A 22,472-nucleotide genomic window follows, 5' to 3' on the forward strand; every position below is an offset into this window, starting at 1 on the left:
TTTATCACAAGAAAAAAATAACATTGGCTAACATGATGCCATCACTCGAGGACTTGCATGATGCTAGGAGGGGTCCACTGTTGGTGATGCCAGGCTTGATCGCTTGGTTATGGAGGGAACCACCAGGTAGCTCCATAGCAAAAGTATCTTTTCCCCTTTTGCAATTAGTTAGTAATTTGGGAGTAATAATGTTGACACCATGGAAATATTCTATGCCCAACACACTTCATCCTATAGTTTCAGCAATCATTGATGATCTTGCTTGACTCCGTTATTTCACTGGGGATCATAGAATTATGGTTTTCTCATTTTATGATTCCTTCCATATTAATTAGCTGACATTCTTCTGTAAAGAGGGTTTCCTCATCAGCTGGGGATGAATGACAGTTGCTCTAAAAGGTAGGATTTATGCTTAATTATTTTCCTTTAGTTACCAGTTTTTATAGTAAGCTGTTGATGGTGGCAGATTCTTACTCAGTTTATTATTCTTATTCTTACTTACATTCTTACTGGAGTTCCCTTTTGTGAGGGATGGTATTTAGAAACCCAGATCCTGGTTTCTAAAGGTCACCTTGCTGCTGTTGGGTGTCATTTTTCCCAGGACCCTCACGGTGGACAGAACTAGGAAGTATATTTTTTTACAACATGAGTTTACAGTGATACTTCCAATTCAAATTTGATATATTTTTTAATAAAAAAACCTTTTTAAGTCATAAAAAACTTTTTCAAATAAAAAAATTTCATTGTTTTTATATATGCATCTATTTTCACTTACTAAAAATATTGGTTCCTAATGACATTGTTACTTATTTGCTTTTTTCCTACAGAATAGATGGCACAGTTTCAAAATTACAATATCAGCTACTGGTGCTGACTGGCTGGTGCCAGTTGGCATGAGTTGGCTCGATTGAGATATTGGTAATTAAAAAGGGAATTGAGCAAATAAGTAAATATTTTGAGTACAATGAGAGCCTAATTTTTCACTATTGCAGAAGGGTGCACCAATATGGGAAGGGAGGAGACAAGAATAAACCATGTGGTACTGGATTGTAATTATAAATACTGGTGTGAGGTCATGGTTTCTAATACACTTAGATGGGGTAGAATAGATGTAGATATAGCTATGTGTATATATTTACTTATGGGTATGTGTGTATGTAAGTGTATCTCTTCGTTCTGTCCACTGAGGGGGACTGGAAACCGTGTTACTCTGGTAGCAATGAGCACGCCCAGCCCCCAGATTTTGCTTTTCAAATATCATTCTCCACTAGGAAGAAACAGAACTATGTGGAGAAATGGCTGATTTCAGGCGGATACCGGGAAAGTACGAGATGAGCCTGGAACCTCTTATGGCAGAAATTAAGAATGTACTCAAAGAATGGTGGGGACGTGTCAAAGGAGACAGGAGCCAATTTGAAGGGGCTCCACTGTCTAAATCTGGGGCAGTTTAGGATCAAAATTAAATATGATTGGCAATAGATTATAACCTACTGAACAAAATGAGAATTATGAGTTAATATGAAATAAATTTAAAGAATGGAGAAGGAAAAGCTTTTCCTTACAGTAGAATGCCTGTTAATAAGTACAGAAAGAGTGATGGAGATTTGTCATGGGGTAACCATCATTGTAACAATTGATGTAGGCAAGAATCACCAACAGATGCTAAGACCCGTGGGTGAAATTACCTAAAGAACAGAGTATTTACATAGTCTCAATGTATCACCCTGCAAAATACTTATTAATTATTTACCAATGAAAAGGCATAAAATACTTATTAATTAACTTCGCAATGGGGAAACACGGCAGACACGATTTCAACTAGGCGATCAAAGCAAACATCACCTATAAGGGACAAATCAGTGTCTTATGCCCTGTGAGACGCCTGGAGGTGGACACAGCATCACTTCTGTGATGTTCCTACCAAAAATGCGTACACTCAATCTCATCCTGAGGAAGCATCAGACAAACCCAAACAGAGGCACATTCTGCAAAATAACTGGCATGTGCCCTTCAGAGTTATTAAGATCATGCAAGGAAAGACTGAGGAGCCAGACTGAAGGACACTAAATGCAAAGTTGGACCCTGGACCAGCAAAGGACCTTACTGGAAAGGACAACATACAGATGAGATCTGGGCATCAGTTGATGAGATCAGTGTTGATCTCCTGATTTTGGTGGTTGGTCTCTGACAATGCAGGTGAGCATTCTTGCTGATTTTAGGAAATACACAAGATATCAGGGTAGGAAGGATATTAAAGGAGCCTACTCTCAAACGGCTCAGAAAGAAAGGGTGAGTGAAGGCTAATGTGGTGGAATGTTAACAATTGGGGAATCCTGATGAAGAGTGCTTGGGAGTGTTGTGTCTTATTATTTCACTTTACAGATTTATTGAGATGTAATTCACATACCATACAATTCACCCCCTTAAAGTGTACAATTCGATGGTTTTTAGTATAGTCACAGAATTGTGCAACCATCTCCACAATCAATTTTAGAATATTTTCATTGCCCCCCCAAAAAGCCCTGTACCCACTAGCAGCCACTCCTATTTCTCCATCTTAGTCTTATCCTTGCAGATTTTTTGAAAGTTTGAAAATGTTTCCAAATATAAGGTTATGAAATGACAATATCTGTGTTGTTATGACCGACAAACCACTGAATGATGTTAGAATTTCTTGGCTGTTCTTTTGGTCACAAAGTACTGTGTTTGGAAGTCACTCAGGACAATTCTTTCTTCTGTTGATTATATTACTCCATCCATACACAGGTTCATTTAAGTTGGTCTTCAGTTTTGATGTTTTCATTCTTTGCTCTTCTTAATTTTATTTTTGATGATGTAAAACATTTACCTGATGCAAAGTTCAAACCCCCTGGAAAGTAAGACCTGGAGGAGCTTGCTGCCCCTCCCCTCCCTCTCCACTCACCTCAGCATTTGTGGTCCTTTCCAGTTTACCCTTCCATGGTTTCCTCTTTTTAAAAAAAACAAACACACATGAACACATGCACTCATGAGTGCAAACACAGGGCTATAATAACTCACACACGTGCACAAATGCACACATGCAGTGTACATTCACACACGTGTGTTCAATTTCCCCTCTTTTCTTAGGGAGAAGCTACCATACTATATGTACATCATTCTACTTATTTCTTTTTTCTTTTCTTTTTTTTCTGTAATAAATCCTGGCCATCACTTCACAGCCACTATTAGAAGTTGTCCTCATTCATTTGTCAGTTCCCATCATGTGCATGTTTGTGGTTTGTTCAGTCAGTGCCTGATTGTGGATTCTTAGGTTTTCTGTCCTTAACAAAGGAAGCTGCCCCAGTTGCTTTGTGCATCCATGTCCTGCTCCCACCACCGTGTCGGGAGGGGCCGCCAGGAGAATGTGGTCAGTCTTGGACTTTTGCCCATCAGGTAGGTGGGAAATGGATCTCAGTGAGGTTTTACCTTTAGTGTAGTGTTTTATTTTTGTTTTTTTTTTTTTTTAAAGATTGGCCCCTGAGCTAACAACTGTTGCCAATCTTTTTATTTTTCTTCTGCTTTTTCTCCCCCCACCCCACCCCGCAGTACACAGTTGTATATTTTAGTTGTGGGTCCTTCTAGTTGTGTCATGTGGGACACCGCCTCAGCATGGCCTGATGAGTGGCGCCACATCCGCGCCCAGGATCCTAACGGGAGAAACCCTGGGCTGCCCAAGCCGAGCGTGTGAACTTAACCACTCGCCACGGGGAGGCCCCAATAAATGTTGTTTAATGGGTGAATGAATGAGTAAAAGATCACATTTCATACTCCTTTCTTGCTGCGATCAGACACAAACTAGGACCTAGTATAAATTCCGGAAGGAGAAGAAAGAGTACCACGTGGGCCGCAGAAGTAAAGGCCGAGGGGCGCCCTTTCTGCCGCTCCACCCGGATCCCGAGTGCCCCCCAGCACCCCGCAGCTGCCCTCTGCCCTCCGAGAGACCCTGGGGTCAGTGCGAAGGATCCCCGCAACCCTCCTGCCGCCCCCTACCCCTATGCCGCCCCCACTCCCGCGGCCCCAGTGACCACAGAGGCGAGGTGGACGTTGATTCGTTTATTGGAGCATCACAGGGGAGCCAGGGGCATTGGGAGACCCCCGACAGCAGCGCAGGGGTCGCAGCCTATCCTTGGCGTCTGGGGTACGCTCAGCGGTACTTCTCCGTCAGGACGCTGGACACGATGGACAGGAACTTGTCCCAGGCGGCGTGGGCGTCGGCCGTGAAGTCGGCGGGGAGGTGCGAGGCCAGCGTGACCAGCAGACAGTGGGACAGGAACTGGGGGGCGGGAGGGCGGCTCAGAGCGCGGGCGGGGCGCGGCGGGGTGTCTCCGGGTGGGGGGACACCTTCGGCCCAGACCCTGCCCGCTGCGCACCCCGCGCACCCCACGCGCCCCGCCGGGACCCCCGCCCCGCGCGCACCTTGAAGTTGACCGGGTCCACGCGCAGGATGTAGGCGTGCAGCTCGCTCAGCTTGGCCAGCGCGCCCGCCACGTTGTCGATGCTCTTGACCGCGTCGCCCACGGCGGCCGCCACCTTGGAGCCGTGCGCGCGCAGCTGCGGGGAGCCCTCGTGCAGGTCGAAGTGCGGGAAGTAGGTCTTGGTCTGCGGGTAGCTGCAGAAGAGCCTGCGGGGGCGGCGCGTGAGCTGGGGGCAGCTGCGGGGCGCCGCTGGGGGGGTGGGTGGGGGTGGGGCGAGAGCCGGCCCAATGAAGTCGGTGTGGCGCTCGCCCTGGGCGCAAAACTTAAGGGATGCCCATCAACCCAGAGTCAGGATAAATCACATTTTAACGCGGGGTTTTAAAACAAAAATTAATGCAAAACATTCACATTAAACAAAATATTACAATTTTAAATAAAGACAACATCGATACGGCTGTTTTTTCCTGCTGCCCCAGGCTCCAGTGTGGCGTTGCACTTTCTCACCCTCCTGCCTCCTCATTCAGGCGTTTGTTCCTTCCTTCATTCAACAGATGTTTGTGGAGACCCGTGAGAGTCAGAGTCCTATCCTCGTCTTCGTCCCCATCCTCGTCCTCTTCCTGATCGCTGATGCCGGGGACCCCTCCTCAACACACTCATACTCACTGATCTCTCCCTCAGAACCGGGTCCTCACAGTTCCCCGCCACAATTACCCCTCCACACTGTCGCTTCCTCATTGCCCCCTCTTCACTGGCCCCTGTCCTCACTAAACTCACGCTGTCACCTACACCAGTGTCACCTGGGACACTGTCACCTGTCCCAGGCTGTCTGGCACTCACCTCTGCAGGGCCTCGGTGCCCACGGCGTCCGCCTGCATGGAGATCTTGCCCCATATGGACACGACCATGGTCCTCTCAGCCTTGGTCAGAGACATGGTGATGGCTGGACTGGAGCTGGGTGTCCTCGGGACTGGCCTCCATGGTGCTCAGCCCCCAGGGTCCCCTTATATACACGGAGCTGGGGTGGGGGCCAGAGTGTGGCCATTGGTCAGGAGGGGAGGGGTCCATGAGGGTGGTGGTCTCTTATCGGATCCAGTGACAGTGGGCAGTCAGGGCCCAGTGGGACTGGTGGTGAGGGGCTATCACTCTTGCCACCCTTGCTGGGCCTTAGAGGGGGCGTTGGCCACAGCCTGACCAGAGTCCAGGAGAGATAGGGGCCCAGCCAGCCCAGGAGGTCACGCCTGCATTTGCAGCCCGGCACTGCACCATCTTGTCCACTTCAGAATCACAAAATGGGGAAGCCAGAGGCACAGGGCCCAACACACACCCTCCTTGAGCTGGCACAGGCACCGAGCTACCCGCACCACTCCTCAGTGGGGTCCTGTGGCTGGCCCAGCCTGGCCACATGTCGGTCCCCTTCCCCTCTGACTCTCTGTTCCCTGGTTTCCTCTGAGGCAGCTGTGGTTTTGCCCACCCGGCACTGAGAAAAGATGTACTGTGGATCTGTCCCCTGAAAAGCTGGAGGAGGTGACAGGTCAACAAAAGAGAATTCTTCTAAGATCACGTGCTACTAGAGATTGCAGTATTGCTCACCATATCATCATTTTAATATAATGGGGCGAATATTCCTTTTATTTTAACATACAATAAAATGGACTTTTTTTAGTGTACTGCTCTGTGAATTTGACACATGTATAGATTTGTGTTCCCCCCACAATCCCCCCCCACACACAGCAGCTCCATCACCCAAAAGCTCTCCCAAGCTGCCCCTTTGCAGTCTCGCCCTCCTCTGTCCCAAAACCCTGACAGCCCCTCTAATTTTGTGTGTGTGTTTTTTTTAAAAGATTTTATTGTTACTTTTTCTCCCCAAAGCCCCCTGCTAAATAGTTGTATATTTTTAGTTCTGGGTCCTTCTAGTTGTGGCATGTGGGATGCTGCCTCAGCGTGGCTTGATGAGCGGTGCCATGTCCGTGCCCAGGATCTGAACTGGCGAGACCCTGGGCTGCCGAAGTGGAGCACGCGAACCTAACCACTCGGCCAGGGGGCCAGCCCCTAATTTTGTGCTTTTCAAGGATAGCACATAAGTGGAATCATACAGCCTGTCATCTTTTAGGATTTACTCAGCATACCCCTGAGACCCATCCATGTTGTCACATGTGTCCATAGATGGCTCCTTCTTGCTGCTGAGTGCTTCTCCATGATATGTTCATTCATTCGCCCACTCAAACATTTGTGCGTGTGTGTGTGTTTTTTTTTCCAGTTTGGGACTATGACAAATAAGCTGCCATGAACATTCTTGTGCAGGTCTTTATGTGAATGTAAGTTTTCATTCCTCCAGGGTAACACCATATCTAGGAGCAGGATGGTTGGTTCATGTGCTGAGTATATGTTTAACTTTTTGAGAAACTGCTGAACTGTTTTCCAGCGTGGCTGTGCCATTTTGCATTCCTATCAGCAATGAAGGAAAGTTCTAGTTGCTGTGTGTCTTTGCCAGCATTTTTACATTTTATTCATTCTGACAGGTGTGTGATGAGATGTCATTGTGGCTTCAATTTGCATTTCCCTGATGGCCAATGGGGTGGAGCATCTTTTCAAATCCTTATTTGCCAACCATATATCCTCTTTGGTGAAATATCTGTTTTGGTCTTTTGACCGTTTTTAAATTGGGATGTTTTCTTACTAGGGAGTTTTGAGAGCTCCGTATATAATCTGGATTCGATCCTTTGTCAGATATGCGATTTGCAAATATTTTCTTCTGGTTTACAGTTTGTCATTTCATCCTCTTAATTGTGTCATTTGTAGAGAAAAAGTTTTAATTTTGATGAAGTCCAAAATATTTATCAAGTTTTTCTTTTTAATTCATGTTTTTAGTGTCATGCCTGAGAACTCTTTGCCTAACCCCAGGTCACAAAGATTTTCATCTATGGTTTCTTCTAAAAGTTTCAGTTTATATTTTACATTTAGATCTATAATCCATTTTGAGATAATTTTTGTGTAAGATGTGAAGTTTAGGTCCAATTTCATTTTTTTTGCCAGCATATCCAATTATTCCAACACCATTTCTTGAAAAGACTGTACCTCCTCTGTTGAATCGCGTTCTCACACTCCTTTGGAAAAAGTAAATTGGCAGGGCCGGCCTGGTGGCACAGCAGTTAAGTTCACACGTTCCGCTTCAGTGGCCCGGGGTTCACCTGTTTGGATCCGGGTGCAGAGATGGCACTGCCTGGCACGCCGTCCTGTGGCAGGCATCCCACATATAAACTAGAGGAAGATGGGCACGGATGTTAGCTCAGGGCCAGTCTTCCTCAGCAAAAAGAGGAGGATTGGCAGCAGATGTTAGCTCAGGCTAGTCTTCCTCAAAAAAAAAAAAAAAAGAATTGACTGTATTTTTGCAGGTCCAATTCTGAACTCTCTGTTCTGTTCCATTGATCCCTGTGTCTGTCCTTCACTGAAACCACACTGTCTCAATTACAGTAGCTTTATGTAAAGTCTTAAAATTAGATAATGTTCCAAGAATGAGAGAAGAAAATTCGCAAATCATATATCTAGAAAATATAAAAAATATCTTACAAGTCAACAACAAAGAGACAAATAACTGAAAACTCAGTAAAGGACTTTAATAGATATTTCTCTAAAGAAGATCTACGAAGGGCCAATAAGCACAAGAAAAGATGCTCAACACAATTATTCATTAAGGAAATGCAAATTAAAACCAAAAAGAGATACCACATCACACCCACTAGGAGGGCTATATTAAAAAGGCAAAATAACAATTGTTAGCGAGGAAGTGGAGAAATTAGAATCTGTACACACTGCTGGTGGGAATGGAAAATGGTGCAGCTATTGTGGAAAACAGGCTGGCAGTTCCTCAAAAGGTGAAACATAGAGTTCCCATATGACCCAACTATTCCATTCTTAAGTATATACCCAAGAGAAGTGGAGATATAAGTCCACACAAAAACTTGTATGTTCATAGCAACATTTACTGATGAATGGGTGAATAAAATTTGGTATAATCCATACAATGGAATAGTATTCGGTTATAAAAAGGAATGAAGTACTGATACGTGAGTGAACCTTGGAAACATACATATTGTGTGATTCTATTCATATAAATATCCAGAATAGGCAAATCCATAGACACAGAAAGTAGGTTAGGTTGTCTAGGCTGGGGTAGTTGGGAGGTGTGACTGTTAATGAGTTTGGGACTTCTTTTGGGATGATGAAAATGGTCTAAAATTGTGGTGATGGTTGCACAACTCTATGAATATACTAAAACCCATTGAATTGCACACTTTATGTGGGTGAACTTTATGGTATGTGAATTATGTCTCAATACCGCTGTTAAAAAGCTGGGCCTGGTGGCTAGTGGTCAACATTATGTGCTCTCTCTGCTGCAGCCTGGGCTCCTTTCCTGATTGGGGAACCACACCACCCGTCTGTCAGTGTTGGACTGTCACGGCTGTGTGTCACTGTGATGCTGAAAGCTCTGCCACCGGTATTTCAAACACCAGCAGGGTCACCCATGGTCGACGGATTTCAGTGGAGCTTCCAGACTAGAGAGACTAGGAGGAAGGACCTGGCCACCCACTTCTGAAAAAGTGGCCATGAAAACCGTAAATGCATAGCAGCAGAGCACTGATAAGCGCTGCAAGGTGGGAGGATGGCGCAAAAAGACCATCAGGGTTCTGCTCTGCTGTCCACAGGGTCCCTAGGAGTCGGAATCCACTTGACAGCACTAACAAAACCCCTGTGAAAAGATCGAGCGTCACTCTTCCTACTTTATTCTTCTTTTCCAAAATGGTTTTGGCTATTCTAGTTCCTTTGCCTTTCCGCTTGAATTTTAGAGTTAGCCAAAGAGTTGTCTGTCCCAAATCCTGCTGGACTTTTTTTTTTTCCCTGAGGAAGATTAGCCCTAAACTAACATCTGTTGCCAATCTTCCTCTTTTTTTGCTGAGGAAGATTCTCCCTGAGCTAACATCTGTGCCAGTCTTCCTCTGTTTTGTATGTGGGTTGCTGCCACAGCATGACCACTAATGGGTGGTGTAGGTCCGTACTTGGTATCCAAAGCAGAGGACGCTGAACTTAACCACTTGGCCACCGGGACAGGCCTGTGCTGGACTTTTTATAGAATCAGAGGCAAATGCTTCCTGTATGCAGAGTTTTGATCATAGCCATTTTGCTGAATTATTCTTAGGGAAAACTGTGAGGCTTAGACAAGCCCTCTGAATTGGAAAACAGGTATACAAACTTAAGCAAGTATTGAGCACCTTCTGTATGCCAGATGTTTTACTCACATGATGGTGCTCATTTCTTCTGTGCCTGAGACATGAGATGACGAGATTGTCAGGGGTTGAGGGCAGGAGCAGCATCCGAGGATCCCTCTGCCCCGTTTAGCAGAGGAGGGACCTCGCCCCGGCTGTTTGGTATCTGCGGCCTGGAGGTCGGAGTCTGCCTTCCTGCAAGCCCCTCCCAGCACTGCCTGGTCCTTGTCCTTCCTGGTCTCTTCCTTATTTACCTTTTGCTGCTGCCCCCTCTTCTCATGTGACAGGGATTCCCTGCCGTAGGGGTGTGCCCACCCTCCCTTGGCCTTATGATTGCTTGCTGACGGTCCTAGGCAGTGCGTTGCTGACCTCAGAGGGCCCCAGGATGTTTGCCTGGAGTGTGGTTTTGCCTGTATGGGTTCATTCCAGTCTGAGATGAGCCTGGCCCTCCCTAGTCACCTCCTGCTGTCACTTGGTTCAGAAGGAAACTGCAGGGCCAATTCGGGCCTATGAGCCTGCCGGGAGGGTGTGTAAGTCTGTGCCTGAGGCTTCAGCTCCTAGAAAGGAGACAAGTTTTGAAAGGAGAGAGACAGAGACAGATGGACAGACTGGCAGAGAAGACAGAATGAGTGAGTGAGAGAGAGGAGGCTTAGGGTCAGGTGGAAGGTCAGACAGGGGGAGGGAGTCTGGAGGTCTTGGGTGAGGCTAGAGCTGGCCTGCCAGGTAAGAGTATTGGGCTGCCTGAGCGGGAGGCACAGAGCAACTCAGAGAAGATGTGTCCTGGAGAATCCCTCCAGCCGCCGTGTCTGGGGACCTGTGGCCGGAAGACACTGCAGGGCTGCTCTGTCTCCTAACAGGAAGTCATGACTGTGGATTCCAGGATCCCACTCCCAGGCAGCTGCCTGCCACCACAGGGGGCGGTCCCCACCTCCTCCCAGGCCTCCTCTTTCCCTCCGGGCAGCACCCCAACCCCACATCCTTGTACCTTCCTATTCACAGTAGCCAAAAGGGAGAAATAACCCAAATGTCCATCCACAGATGAATGGGTAAACAAATTATGGCATTTCTATACAATGAGATGTTATCCCTCCATAAAAATGAAGCAGCGACACACTACAACACGGATGAACCTTGAAAACATTATCTCAAGTGAAAGAGGCCAGACACGAAAGGCCACATATCGTGTGATTCCACTTACATGAAAGGTCCAGAACAGACAAATCCACGGAGATGAAAGTAGATGAGGGAATGCCAGGGGCTGGGGGAGGGGGAATGGGGGGCAACTGTGTATGGGCACTAGGTTTCCTTTTAGGGTGATGGAAATGTTCTGGAACTAGATAGTGATGATGGTTGCACACATTGTGAATAAATTTACAAAGTGCCACTGAATTGTTCACTTTAAAATGGCTAATTTTGTGTGATGCGAATTTTACCTCGATTGTCTAAAAAAGGGAAATAAGCCTTGTGCCGAATGCCAAGGTGAAGATAATCTTCTGTGTTACCTTTCTAAGAACTTTACTGTTTGCTGTCTCGAGTTGGGCGACCGTGCACTGTGGACTGTTTCATGTGTGGGGTGTGGTGAGGTCTGTTGCCTGGTGTTGGCCGACATCATCGACTGCTTTCTAAGTGCCGGGTCAGCACCAGACGCCCTTCACATTGCGTGTTTGGCACTCACAGCTGTCTGTGGGAGAAGCTATTTTATCATTACGTGTTTTAAGATAAGGAAATGAAGCCAGGAAGCTATGAAGCATGTGCAAAGTCTCAGTGGAGGAGGGAACCGGCCCTGCTTGGGCGAGGAGACAGGTTTGCTGTGGGCCAGGCTGGTGGCTCTTTGGGGCTCAGGCAAGTCCCTTCTGTCTCTGGGCCTTACTTTGCCCACCTGTGACACGAGAAGGCTGAGCCTGTGCAGCGCTCCAGGACGCTGAGACCTGGTTTCTGGGCTGAATTCCAAGCCCCAGGCTCGTTCTGAGCTTGTGTAGCTGGGGCTGAGCTCAGGGGGGCCCTGGTCACTCAGTGGAACGCCCAGACGGGGCCCACAGACCTTCCCCTGACTACAGCCCTTGGGTGACCCAGGGCAGGAGAATTAACCCTGTAAGCCCCATTTTCATTGTTTTAACCTCTCATGTTGGGGTTAGAATAGGGATAATCTGTTGCCATAGGACCTCAGGACATGGCAGCGTGAATTCAAGATCATTGTAGATACTCTTGTGGGTGAGTGATTCTTCCTGGGGAGGAACACTGCCGCCAAGAAGGTGGAGGTGTTGAGGCGGGTCCAAGACAGGGCTGTGAGCCCCACCCAGCCCTCTGACAGACTGTGATGGCTCTATCAGGCCCAGACCAGGTGGCAGAACTGATAAAGCCTGGCCGTCCAGGCGGTCTCCTGGCCCTGCCCAGGGGGACCCAGGCTGGGAGGAAGCGTTCAGAGTTTCCAAGAATCCAGTTACCTTCAAAAAAGTAGGTTACGAGAGAGAGTTATTAAACTACTCAGCCAGAAAAAAAGACAAATTCATCCCATTTGCAACAACATGGAAGGACCCAGAGGGAATTATGCTAAGCGAAATAAGCTAGTCTAAGAAAGACAAACACCAGAAGATGTCACTCATACGTGGAATATAAACAAACACATGGACAAAACCAGTTCAGTGGTTACCATGGGAAGCGGGGGTGGGCAGAAGGTGTGAAGGGGAGCACCTATGTGGTGACAGTCAGGAAATAATGTACAACTAAAATCTCACATTGATGTAAACTATTATGAACTCAATAAAAAAATAATAATCATGAAGACTGAGTAATGATACAGAAAAATGTCATGATACTAAGTAAAAAGCAGAATATAAAAGGATTTGTATATTATGATCATCATCTTTGCAGATAGCTGTGTCTCCATGTAGACAAGAGCTGAAAGGTAATATTCAGAAATAAAAACAGTATTTTAGGTGTTATGATTTAAAACGTTTATACTTATATATTTTCAAGATTTTCTTTAATGTTGTACTGTCTTCTCTATTACATATATGTTTTTCAATTCTTTCTGAAATAAGTTTGGATTTCTGAGTTTTTCTCTAAAAAAAAAAGAGTTATTTAAATTTAAAATGCGGACTTAGCGGTGGAGGTGGGGTTAGTGTCAGCAGGGGGCAATTTGAGGAGGCAGCCAGCAGGGAGCAGAGGCTGGCCCTGGGCACCTCATGATTCAGGAGACGGTGTGAGGGCTGCCAGCTAGGACAGCACTTAGAGAGCAACTACTCCCAATCCTGTTACTGGTGGGGAGGCTGAGGCCCCAGCAGGGCCAGCCTACCCTCGGGGCCCTCCGGCTCCTGGCACCAGGCTGGACTGGCCAGGGAGCGACAATGAGCTCTGACGTCCGTAACAGCCCCATGGGGCAGACAGAAGTGAACACTGAAGTGTGCCGGTGAGGGTGGTGTGGGATTCAGACCTCTGCTCTCTCCAGTCCAGCCCTGGACAGCCCTGCACCCAAGCCCTGCGAGGGCAGCCTGGGGAAGGATGTACTCAGGACCTCTGTAGGCCAGGATCCTGGCGACTGCCTGTCACCTCTCATGGATTCCAGTGCTCGTTACAATGAAGATATTAACCCCATAGCCAGAAAAATAGACGATGAATGCTCTTGTGAAGGTTGCTAGCAGGACAAGGGGGTAACCCTGAGGGGGTAACTGGGGAAAGGTGGGTTCCTCCATGTCTGGGCCTCCCCCCAGCCCAGAGTCGGCCACCCCAGAGCCCCTGGACACCAGACCTGCTCTTCCAGGTTCTGGGGCCATGAGACTGTCCAACGGGGCAGAAGCATGGCCAGGGAAATCGGAGGAAAGAGGCCTGTACCAGAGTCCTGGGCCGCATGTCTGTGCACCTGCAGATGCCTAGGGCTCCTGTGGGGAGACTCCCGTTACCACAGTTGGCCATCCCCCCAGACACTGGGTTCCCCCTTCCCCATCTGCCCAGCTCTCTCAGCCTCACCCCCGGCTCCTGTGCCCTTACTTCCATTCCTGGGAACCATGGGAGAACTCAGAAACCTTTTGATTATACATAAAGTCAAAACATATGAGAAAGGCTGGGGAAAATGCTTCCAGAATCTGTACCAAAGGGCCACTCTTATTCGCAGAGAAAGAACACGTCTAAACAATCAAAGAAAGACAGACAACCCTCAAGGAAACAAGAAGGCAGTTCTCAGACACTGGCAAATAATCAAGTGACACAGTCCTCTACCTCAGTGATAATCAAAGAAACGCAATGTAGACTAAGACACCATTGGCCTGTTTGGAAACTTTGGAAAAAAATAAATCAATGCTATGCAGCCCTGTGCAGGGTAGTGCGTTTGTAACGTGACGTCTGAGACATTCCACGTGCACGTACCGTTCACCCTGGTGGCTCCAACCCAAGAATCTGTCCTGCAAAACACACACGTGTGTCAGCCTCAGCGTGAGGGTTTACTTCTGCAATGAAGAGGCTCATCTCTCAGCCAAGCGGTCACATTCTCACCCATTTGTCGTACCTGAGAAAGATCTGGAAACAGCCACAGCGGACTGTTAACCACGGTCACCTCCTGGGGAAGACTGGGATGGGATGGTGGGGTGCATTTTTTGACTTTTGAAAAACAGCTGTATTGGGATATAATTCCCTTACTGTAAAATTCACCCATTTAAAGTGTGCAATTCGGTGGGTTTTAGTATATTGATAGAGTTCTGCAACCACAATCAATTTTAGAACATTTTCATCACCCCAAAAGAAATCCCATACCTGTTAGCAGTCACACCCCCAAACTACCCCAGCCTAGACAACCAAACCCACTTTCTGTCTCTATGGATTTGCCTATTCTGGACATTTATATAAATAGAATCACACAATATGTACGTTTTCAAGGTTCATTCATGCATCAGTATTTCATTCCTTTTTATGACAATACTATTCCACTGTGTGGATTATACCATGTTTTATTCACCCCTTCCTCACTTGATGGACATTTGGGTTGCTTGGACTTTTTGGCTATTATGAATACTGCTGCTATGAACACACAAGTTTTTGTGTGGACTTATATCTCCACTTCTCTTGGGTATATACTAAGGAATGGAATAGCTGGGTCATATGGGAACTCTATGTTTAATCTTTTCAAGAACTGCCAGCCTGTTTTCCATAGTAGCTGCACCATTTTATATTCCCACCAGCAGTGTGTACAGATTCTAATTTCTCCACTTCCTCGCCCACACTCGTTATTTTGTCTTTTTGATTCTAGCCATACTGGTGGGTGTGATGTGGTATCTCTTTTTGGTTTTGATTTGCATTTCCCTAATGAATAATTGTGTTGAGCATCTTTTCATGTGCTTATTAGCCATTTGTCCTATTCTTTGAAGAAATACCTATTCACATCCCTTGCTCATTTTTCAATTGGTTACTTGTCTTTTTGTTGTTGAGTTGTAAGAGTTTTTAAAAAACATATTCTGGATACAATTTCCCCATCAGATACATGATTTGCAAATATTTGCCCCCATTCTGCAGGTGCTCTTTTTATTTTCCTGGTGGTGTCCGTTGAAGCACAAATTTTTAACCTGATGAAGTCTCGTTAGTATTTTCTTTAGTGGCTTGTCCATTTGGTGTCTTAGCTAGGAAACCATTGCCTAGCCCAAGGCGGCGAAGATTTACCCCCACGTTTTCATGTAGGAGTTTTATAACCTCAGTTCTTATGTTTAGGTCTAGGATCCACTAAAGTGAATTTTAACTTTTCACTTTAGTGCTTTATATTGCTAAGTTGGAGCCTTCTGCCCAAAGCAAGCGTTACTTTCACAATGAGGAGAGCAGCACTTGCAGACAGCCCCAGGTGCCCATTCACGCGGATGCGAGCTTCCCTCCTCTCCACGCGAGGAGGGGGTGGCCACACGCGCGTGCGCGCAGCTTCCCGGGGAAGACCCTGCGCCTGCGCACAGGGCCGCCCGCGCCTGCGCAGACGCCCCCTCCCCGCGCGCCCGCGTCCTCCGGGCTTTCGCCTGGCCCTGTCTCGGAAGTCTCGCGAGCCCGGGAGGCGCGTGGGTTTGGCGACTGTCGCGCTGGCCCCGCGGGCTTGGCTCCCGGCGCCGGGCACTGGCGGCCTGGGGCGTGTGCTCGTCAGGCCCCTCAGTCCCGCCTCAGCCCCGGCCGCGGCGCGATGGGGGACGACACCAGCCCGCTCAGCGTGATCCTCGTGAGCTCGGGCAGCAGGGGCAACAAGCTGCTGTTCAGGTACCCCTTCCAGCGCGGCCGGGAGCACCCCGCGGCCCAGACAAGTAAGTGGGCGCGGCCGAGCCCGTGCCCCGCCCGGCGCCGCTGTTCCGGTCCCGGCGTCCGGAAGGGACGGCCGTGCGCGCGCGCGTGCGCAGACGAGCGCCTGTGGGATCCCCGGCCGCCGTCCCCGTGCGGACCTCGGGCGCGCGTCCGCGGGGGCGGGTCCTCCGGGCGCCCGGGCGCTGTCCCTGGGCGGCGACGTGCTGCGGCCCCTCCCACCCAGGTCTCCGAGCCCAGTTCGGCCCTGTAGCGTTCCCTCCAAGTCCGTCCACGTGGCACCCGGCGGCTCAGACCGGAAAAGAAAGCCGGTCCCCCGGGGACCCCGGCCCGCGCCCCCCGCATCCGGAGCGCCGTGTCCAGAGCCGCGTGCGCACGCGCCGTTGTCCGCTCTGGGCGCGCCGTCCGCCCGCGCGCGCTCTCCCTCGGGGCGCGGGCGCGGGGCTGGGGCGGGACCGTGCGGGGCGTGCCCTGCCTGACCCCACCGGCCTGAGTGTCCTCTCTGTGAGATTGTCGGTTTCCAAACGGCTCCAAGTCGCCGGAAGGGGATGGCTGGGTGTAGGAGCGAGTGAGCAGAGCTGTTTCTAATAGTTCAGATGTCCTGTGTTTGTTGCCGAGACAGGTGAAAAGTTGCATCTGATCGTCTTAGGATGAGGGGTCACGTTTTCCTGTTTTCAGACTATTTGCATTTCCTTTTTAGTGCACCTGTTCCTGAGCTTTGCCTAATTTCCTCTTAGGTGGTTTGAGTTTTTCCTTATAGATGGAAGGAGCTCTTTATATATTTAGGATCAAAATAGGCCTTTGTCCGTGATAAAGCTGTACACGCCAAGCCAGGTTGACTCTGTGTGGCTTTTGCCACATAGTTTTGTTTTTTTTTTTTTAGGAAGATTGGCCTTGAGCTAACAGCTGTTGCTAATCTTCCTCTTTTTTATTGTTTTATTGTTTCCCTCCCCAAAGCTGCAGTACATGGTTGCATGCATGTCCTGGTTCCTCTGCGTGGGAGCTGCCCCAGCATGGCTTGCTGAGCCGTGTGTAGGTGCCCCCCCAGGATCCCAACCAGCAACCCTGCCCTAGAAGCAGAGTGCGGGAACCTACCCACTATGCCCCAGGCCGGCCCCTGGAGTTTTGATTTTTATAGTCAAGTCTTCAGTCTGTCCTTTTGTGGTCTCTGAGTGGTTATCCATAGAGAGGCCTCTCCTCTCCAGGATTATGTAAAGAGTCCCTCGTGTGTTCCTGTCGAATGTCTGTTGTCTTCTTTTTGAATGTGTTTATCTTGTGCATTGCTTCTGCTAGGAGCTGGTATTTTCTGGGCATTTGCTGAGGGTTGAGCCCGCCTCCTGTTTGCCTCCTGGAGCCCCGCGGAGCAGGCGCGGTGGGTGAGGGAGGCTGTGCAGACATGGGGCCCCACAGCTGGAGAGCGGTGGGTTCAAGAGCCAGCATGATTTGCTCTTCCCTGAGGCACCCTGGTCCCAACGTCCCAATGTCGTTTTGTAGAATGTCACCTTGCCTGCACTGATTGGTTCTGCTAGAGTCCCATGTTTGTTTGAGTTTATTTCTGACCTTTTTTCATCTCTCCCACTGATCTGTTTCTGTGTGGGTGATGAATTATTCTAACTCTATACCACGTTGCACTATCAGGTAGAATAGTCACTTGTCATTACCTTTCTTTTTCAGCGTTATCCTGGCTGCTCTTGCTTCCTCTTCCCTGTAAGCGTTGGTACTGCCTGTGTTAGACCCTGCAAACCGTGGGTGGTGTTTTGGAGGTCATGTTCCACGTGTTGAGTAACTGGGAAGGAGGGGTATCTTCAGGTTGAATCTCCCCGTTCAAGGACATAGTGTGTCTCCTGTTCGTTCTAGTCTCCCTTGGTAGCATTTCATTTTCTTCCTGGGCTTCTTGCCCATGAAGAACTTCTTAAGTTCATCCTTAGGTCTTTAAACTTTATGACTCTCGTAAGGTATTGTTTGTGTATATGAAGGATGTTGGTGTGTGGATATTTAAAAATTCTTTCCTTTGCCTGTGCTTTTTCCAACCTAGTTGCCAAGATACACTGAGAGGGTGTGTGTGTGTCTGTGTGTATGTATGTATCTGTAATCCTTTTTTAAAAACTTTACATAGTAGCAAAAGCATTTCCCATGTTATCACTTCTTGGAAAGCATAGTTTCTTTTGGAAAATTTCTTATTATGGTAAAAAACATAAAATTTGCTATTTTAACTGTTTTTAAGCATACAATTCAGTGGCATTAATTACATTCACCATAATTAATTCACCATATTGTGCAACCATCACCACTGTCTATTTCTAAAATTTTTCATCACCCCAAACGGAAACTCATAACTATTAAGCAATAACTCCCCTTTTTCCCTGTGTTCCGTCTCTGGTAACCTTCTAGTCTACTTACTGTCTCTATGAATTTGCCTATTGTGGATCTTTCATATAAGTGTAATATTTGTCCTTTTGTATCTCATTTCTTTTACTTGGTATCATGTTTTCAAGTTCATCCATGTCGTAGCATTTATCAGAACTTCATTCCTTTTTATGGCTGAATAATATCCCATTGTGTGTGTGTGTGCCACCTTTTAGAAACCACCACTTTCTGTGGCTCCGCAATCCTCCTGTATGCGGGTGGACCCTGTTTTCTTAGCCCTTCTCCCTTTTTTGCCCTCCCTCAGATAAGCCTCGTAGCAGATATGCTGTCAACAACACCGGAGACCATGCCGATGACCAGGATGGTGACTCCAGGTAAGGGCTCTGCAGTCACTCCACGATGGGCTGGTTCTGCCCGGCCGGGGTGGAGCCCCTCCTCCTGTTGTGGTTTTCTCCTCAGAGCTTTTCTCCCTGAGAAACCCGGTGTCCGTTTTTACCATTTGGTAGGGGGTTCAGGTCACACAAACTCAGGATTGTGCTGCCAGTGTCTGGCCTGCTGTGTAGTTGGGTCACATGTTCCAGCTGCGGGCTGTGTGGCTGGTACAGCAGGTCGAAGAACAGATGGGGCCACGTCCCTGTAGGACGTTTGTGTCCTGTGAGAGGGGCGTGGAGGGAAGCAGACTCTGGTGCTGTCCTCATACCGTATTCCCCGAGCGCGTCCCAGAGGCCAGATAGCAGTGCTCGGGTGCAGCACAGCCTGTCGGGGTGGTGATCTGGGCTGACAGCCAGGGCTGATTGGACCCTTGCTCTTTCAGGGCACGGATGATGGGCAGGTCCTGTTCCTTCCTCTGTACGCTCCCCTTTCTCACTTTGGGAACTGCTGTCAGGGTGGCAGACATCAGAAATCACCACTTCTGCCTTCTTACATTCATTTTAAAGCTAAGTAAATGGTAGCACAGGCCAGAGGAAAGATTGTAAATTGCCTTTCCTGGGGTCCTCTAAACACTGCTGGGGCCTGCATGAGGTGAAGGACTCAGCATCCCCTGTCCTTTGGGAAGGTAGCTGAGGTCCCTGCACTGGGTCTTTGCCATGCAGGGCGTTAGGACAGTTGCCCTCGCTTCTCTGACGGCACTACACCAGCCATAGTCTTGCATGGCCCCAAGAGTATGGTTTTTATCTTTTTATGTGAGGGTGTCGGGGCCCCTGGCATGCCCAGTGACTGTCTCCATGGGGAGCAAGCTCTGGAGGAGGGGCCAGGTTGTGGGGGGCTGTCGGACATGCCATGGGTCATTCTGCTTGATGTAGAGGCCTGTGATTGTCTTGTCCTTGAAAGTGGGCAACTTGGAACAAACTCCTGTTTGTTGTAGGCACATAGAAAGCTTTTTGCCCCTGCACGCTGCTGGGTGCGTGCATTTTGTTCTCCACCTGTGCCCCTGATTGGTTTAGAGCTGTGCTGGCTGGCCACCTGCCTGCCATTCTACCTCCAAGCTCCACGGACATGAGGCTCAGGCTGCTGAAGATCCAGAAAGAGCTCTTGGAATGATCTTCACAGAGGGATTTCCTAGGAGTGCTGGCGGCACCTAATTCCCGCAGCTAATTTTGAGAGGATTATAATAAAAGACTTCGAGGATGTTTTCTAGGAAATTAATTCAATATTTAGTGTAATGAAGAGGGAAACCATGAGGAGAGAGTAAGATGTTGTGAGTCTATCGGGATCATAGACATGCTTGTTCCCTAGGAAGAGCTGGTTCTCTTTAGACTCTATTTCATTAAACTGAAGAATTACTTCATTTGGTAATTTTAGCACATTATAGCATCTGATGGTCCCACTCCCCACCCCTCACGTTTTCAGAGATGCAGGAAAATACCCTTAGGGGCCCAGCTTTATTTTGTCACCTAGGCCTGCTGAGGGCGCCGCTCTGCCCCTGGCCCCTGGGGGAGCCCTGTCGTGGCTCAGACATCTTCCTGCAGCAGTGCGGTGAAGGTGCGTGAGACCCATTCTCTGTATTTTCCGTGAGTGTTGTTCTCAAAGGTGCTTTTCTTCTGGAACTAACGGAATGTCCTGCTTGTCAGTTTGCCAGATTGAAAGCAATATGGGTAACTTCTGAGTGTGGTGATGGCCTGCCGTAGAGAGGCTGGGGCGCAGCTGTGCTGCCTAGTGTTAGAGTCACTGGCCACTGTGCCGTTTTAGTTGCGATGAACTGAAACTAAATAAAATTAAAACTTCAGTTCCTCACTTGCACTAGCCACGTTTCAGATGCTCAGTGGCCACGTGTGACTAGTGGCTACTGTATTGAGTGACACAGATTTAGAATATTTTCGTCACTGTGTGAAGTTCTGTTGGGTAGCACTGGCTTAGAGAGTGGGCTGCTTTTATAAGGTGAATCATCAAGATGATGTGTTTCAAGGTATAAGAATTAACTGTCACTTTTTTTGTTGTTGTTTGTTTGGTTCTTTTTGGTGGGGGGGGAGGGTTTAGCCCTGAGCTAACATCTGCCACCAATCCTCCTCTTTTTGCTGAGGAAGACTGGCCCTGAGCTAACATCTGTGCCCATCTTCCTCTACTTTATATGTGGGACGCCTGCCACAGCCTGGCTTGACAAGTGGTGTGTAGGTCCACACCCGGAATCCAAACTGGCAAACCTCGAGCCACCAAAGCAGAAGGTGTGAACTTAACCACTGTGCCACCGGGCCAGCCCCTCAATTTTTTTTAAGTAACTTTATTATTTTTTTTCTAAGATTGGCACCTGAGCTAACATCTGTTGCCAGTTTTTTCTTCTTCTTCTTCTTCTCCCCAAAGACGCCAGTGTACGGTTATATATTCTCGTTGTAGGTCCTTCTGGGTGTGTTCACTTCTTTTTTTAACCCTTTTCTAGAATTGAGTGGGTAGAAAAGAGAATGGATATTGTCTGTTGTCTGTAAGGCTTGAGATTCAAGTTTAGAAAGTTGTAGCGTTCCTGTCCGTTGGGTTAGGGGCACAGGGCCTCCTGCTTGATTGCATCCTGCATCCCCCACACTGGCGGGGGTGAAAGCCATCTGGAGAGCTCTGAGAGAGAGCCTGGCATCGGCCGGAAAGGCTGTCGGGGGGTGATCCCTTCTGACGTGGGTGGCGGTCTCTGGCCCCCCTCCAGGTTTCAGGCAGTGTTCTGGCCACTGTCTCAGAGAAGGAGATGCTGTGGCTTGGAGAAGACTTGACTTCATTTCAAACTGTTCTGAAGTCATTTTACTTTAGACATTATCCAGAAGCCCTCCCCAGACCTATAACAGGTTTCCATCTCTGCCCTTTGACTCCCCCTTGGCATTGTGGGGCAGTGGGGTCAGGTGGCAGTGCTGCCCTCCTCAGGCTCGTGTGCCTTTCTCGAAGCAGTGGGTCCAGCGTTGGGGCACAGTCACGCCCTGGGCCGGACGGGGGCCCCCAAGGGTGAGCCCCAGTGCTCGCTGGCACATGGCTCCCAGGCCCTCCACGCCAGGTGTGCGTGGGGCTCCGCCAGGGCCTCTCTTGGTGGCTTCGCCTCTACTAGCGTGTGTGTTGAGATGTGTTAGGAGGATGCCCCTCCTTCCTGGAGCTGAGGTCGATACAGAAGAACATGGACAAGCAGTGTTGTCCCCAAGCTCGGGCACCTTCTGCCCCGTTCCTGGCCCAGCCACCGAGGCCACACTGGTGCATCCCTGCAGGGCAGCTGGGACATTGCAGGTTCAGGGCTCCAGGTCTGAACCTCACTTGGTGTCCTATCATGCATGATCTTGGGCGTGTTCCTTAGACTGTGAGCCTCAGTTTCCCTGTCTTCTGGAAGATGCCTAAGGGAGGCAAGGCATCTCCACCTCTGCCTCCCTGGTCTGGATGTCACAGGAACGTCTGTGTCTCGCTGAGAGTACTTGCTGATGGCTCTGCCTCCCTCAGAGGGGCAGACGCAAGTCCATGAAACAGGCCTGTGGGGTTTGAGGTGTCACCACCACACGACAGGACGGAAATGGCATGCCGCCGGCGTTCGGAAGCCCCATGTGCTCCTTCCCTTTTGAAAGTCAAGGGATTTCGTTGGGTCTTGTCTGGTTGTTGGGGATAAAGTTGTAGGAGTTGTGCTCGAGCTTCTGTGGATTCTGACTTTCTGGGCAACCTTGGGAAAGTCCATGAAACGTCTTACCCCTTTAGT

General features: G+C 48.7%; 2 protein-coding genes across 11 annotated transcripts in view; one reads left to right on the forward strand and one right to left on the reverse strand.

Moving 5' to 3' along the window:
• Positions 1-4,165: 4,165 nt before the first annotated feature.
• Positions 4,166-5,368, reverse strand: HBZ (hemoglobin subunit zeta). The gene is made up of 3 exons (XM_044747274.2): positions 5,274-5,368; positions 4,438-4,642; positions 4,166-4,294 (listed from the first exon to the last, which is right to left on the reverse strand). The coding sequence occupies exons 1-3, from the start codon at positions 5,366-5,368 to the stop codon at positions 4,166-4,168; spliced, it is 429 nt and encodes a 142-aa protein (XP_044603209.1).
• A 10,249-nt stretch (positions 5,369-15,617) lies between these two features.
• NPRL3 (NPR3 like, GATOR1 complex subunit) overlaps positions 15,618-22,472 on the forward strand; it is a 38,034-nt gene continuing 31,179 nt past the window's right edge. For 2 of the 10 annotated variants that reach the window (XM_014848827.3, XM_070485362.1), the window contains exons 1-2: positions 15,633-15,960; positions 18,627-18,696. In XM_014848827.3, coding sequence (XP_014704313.3) covers positions 15,843-15,960; positions 18,627-18,696 — 188 coding nt within the window. In that variant the 5' untranslated portion in view covers positions 15,633-15,842. Of the gene's footprint in view, positions 15,961-16,184; positions 16,578-18,626; positions 18,697-22,472 lie in introns of those variants that run through there. The other 8 variants (XM_044747075.2, XM_044747072.2, XM_014848828.3 and 5 more) reach the window with 7 other exon arrangements.

This window comes from Equus asinus, chromosome 14 (genome assembly GCF_041296235.1).
Source record: "Equus asinus isolate D_3611 breed Donkey chromosome 14, EquAss-T2T_v2, whole genome shotgun sequence".
NCBI lineage: Eukaryota > Metazoa > Chordata > Mammalia > Perissodactyla > Equidae > Equus > Equus asinus.

Coding starts and splice junctions, on each gene's coding strand:
- HBZ (XM_044747274.2), bottom strand. CDS start 5,368: ATGTCTCTGACCAAGGCTGAGAGGACCATGGTCGTGTCCATATGGGGC. Junction 4,643..5,273: donor GGCACCGAGGCCCTGCAGAG/GTGAGTGCCAGA, acceptor CCGCCCCCGCAG/GCTCTTCTGCAGCTACCCGC. Junction 4,295..4,437: donor TGGACCCGGTCAACTTCAAG/GTGCGCGCGGGG, acceptor CCCGCCCCCCAG/TTCCTGTCCCACTGTCTGCT.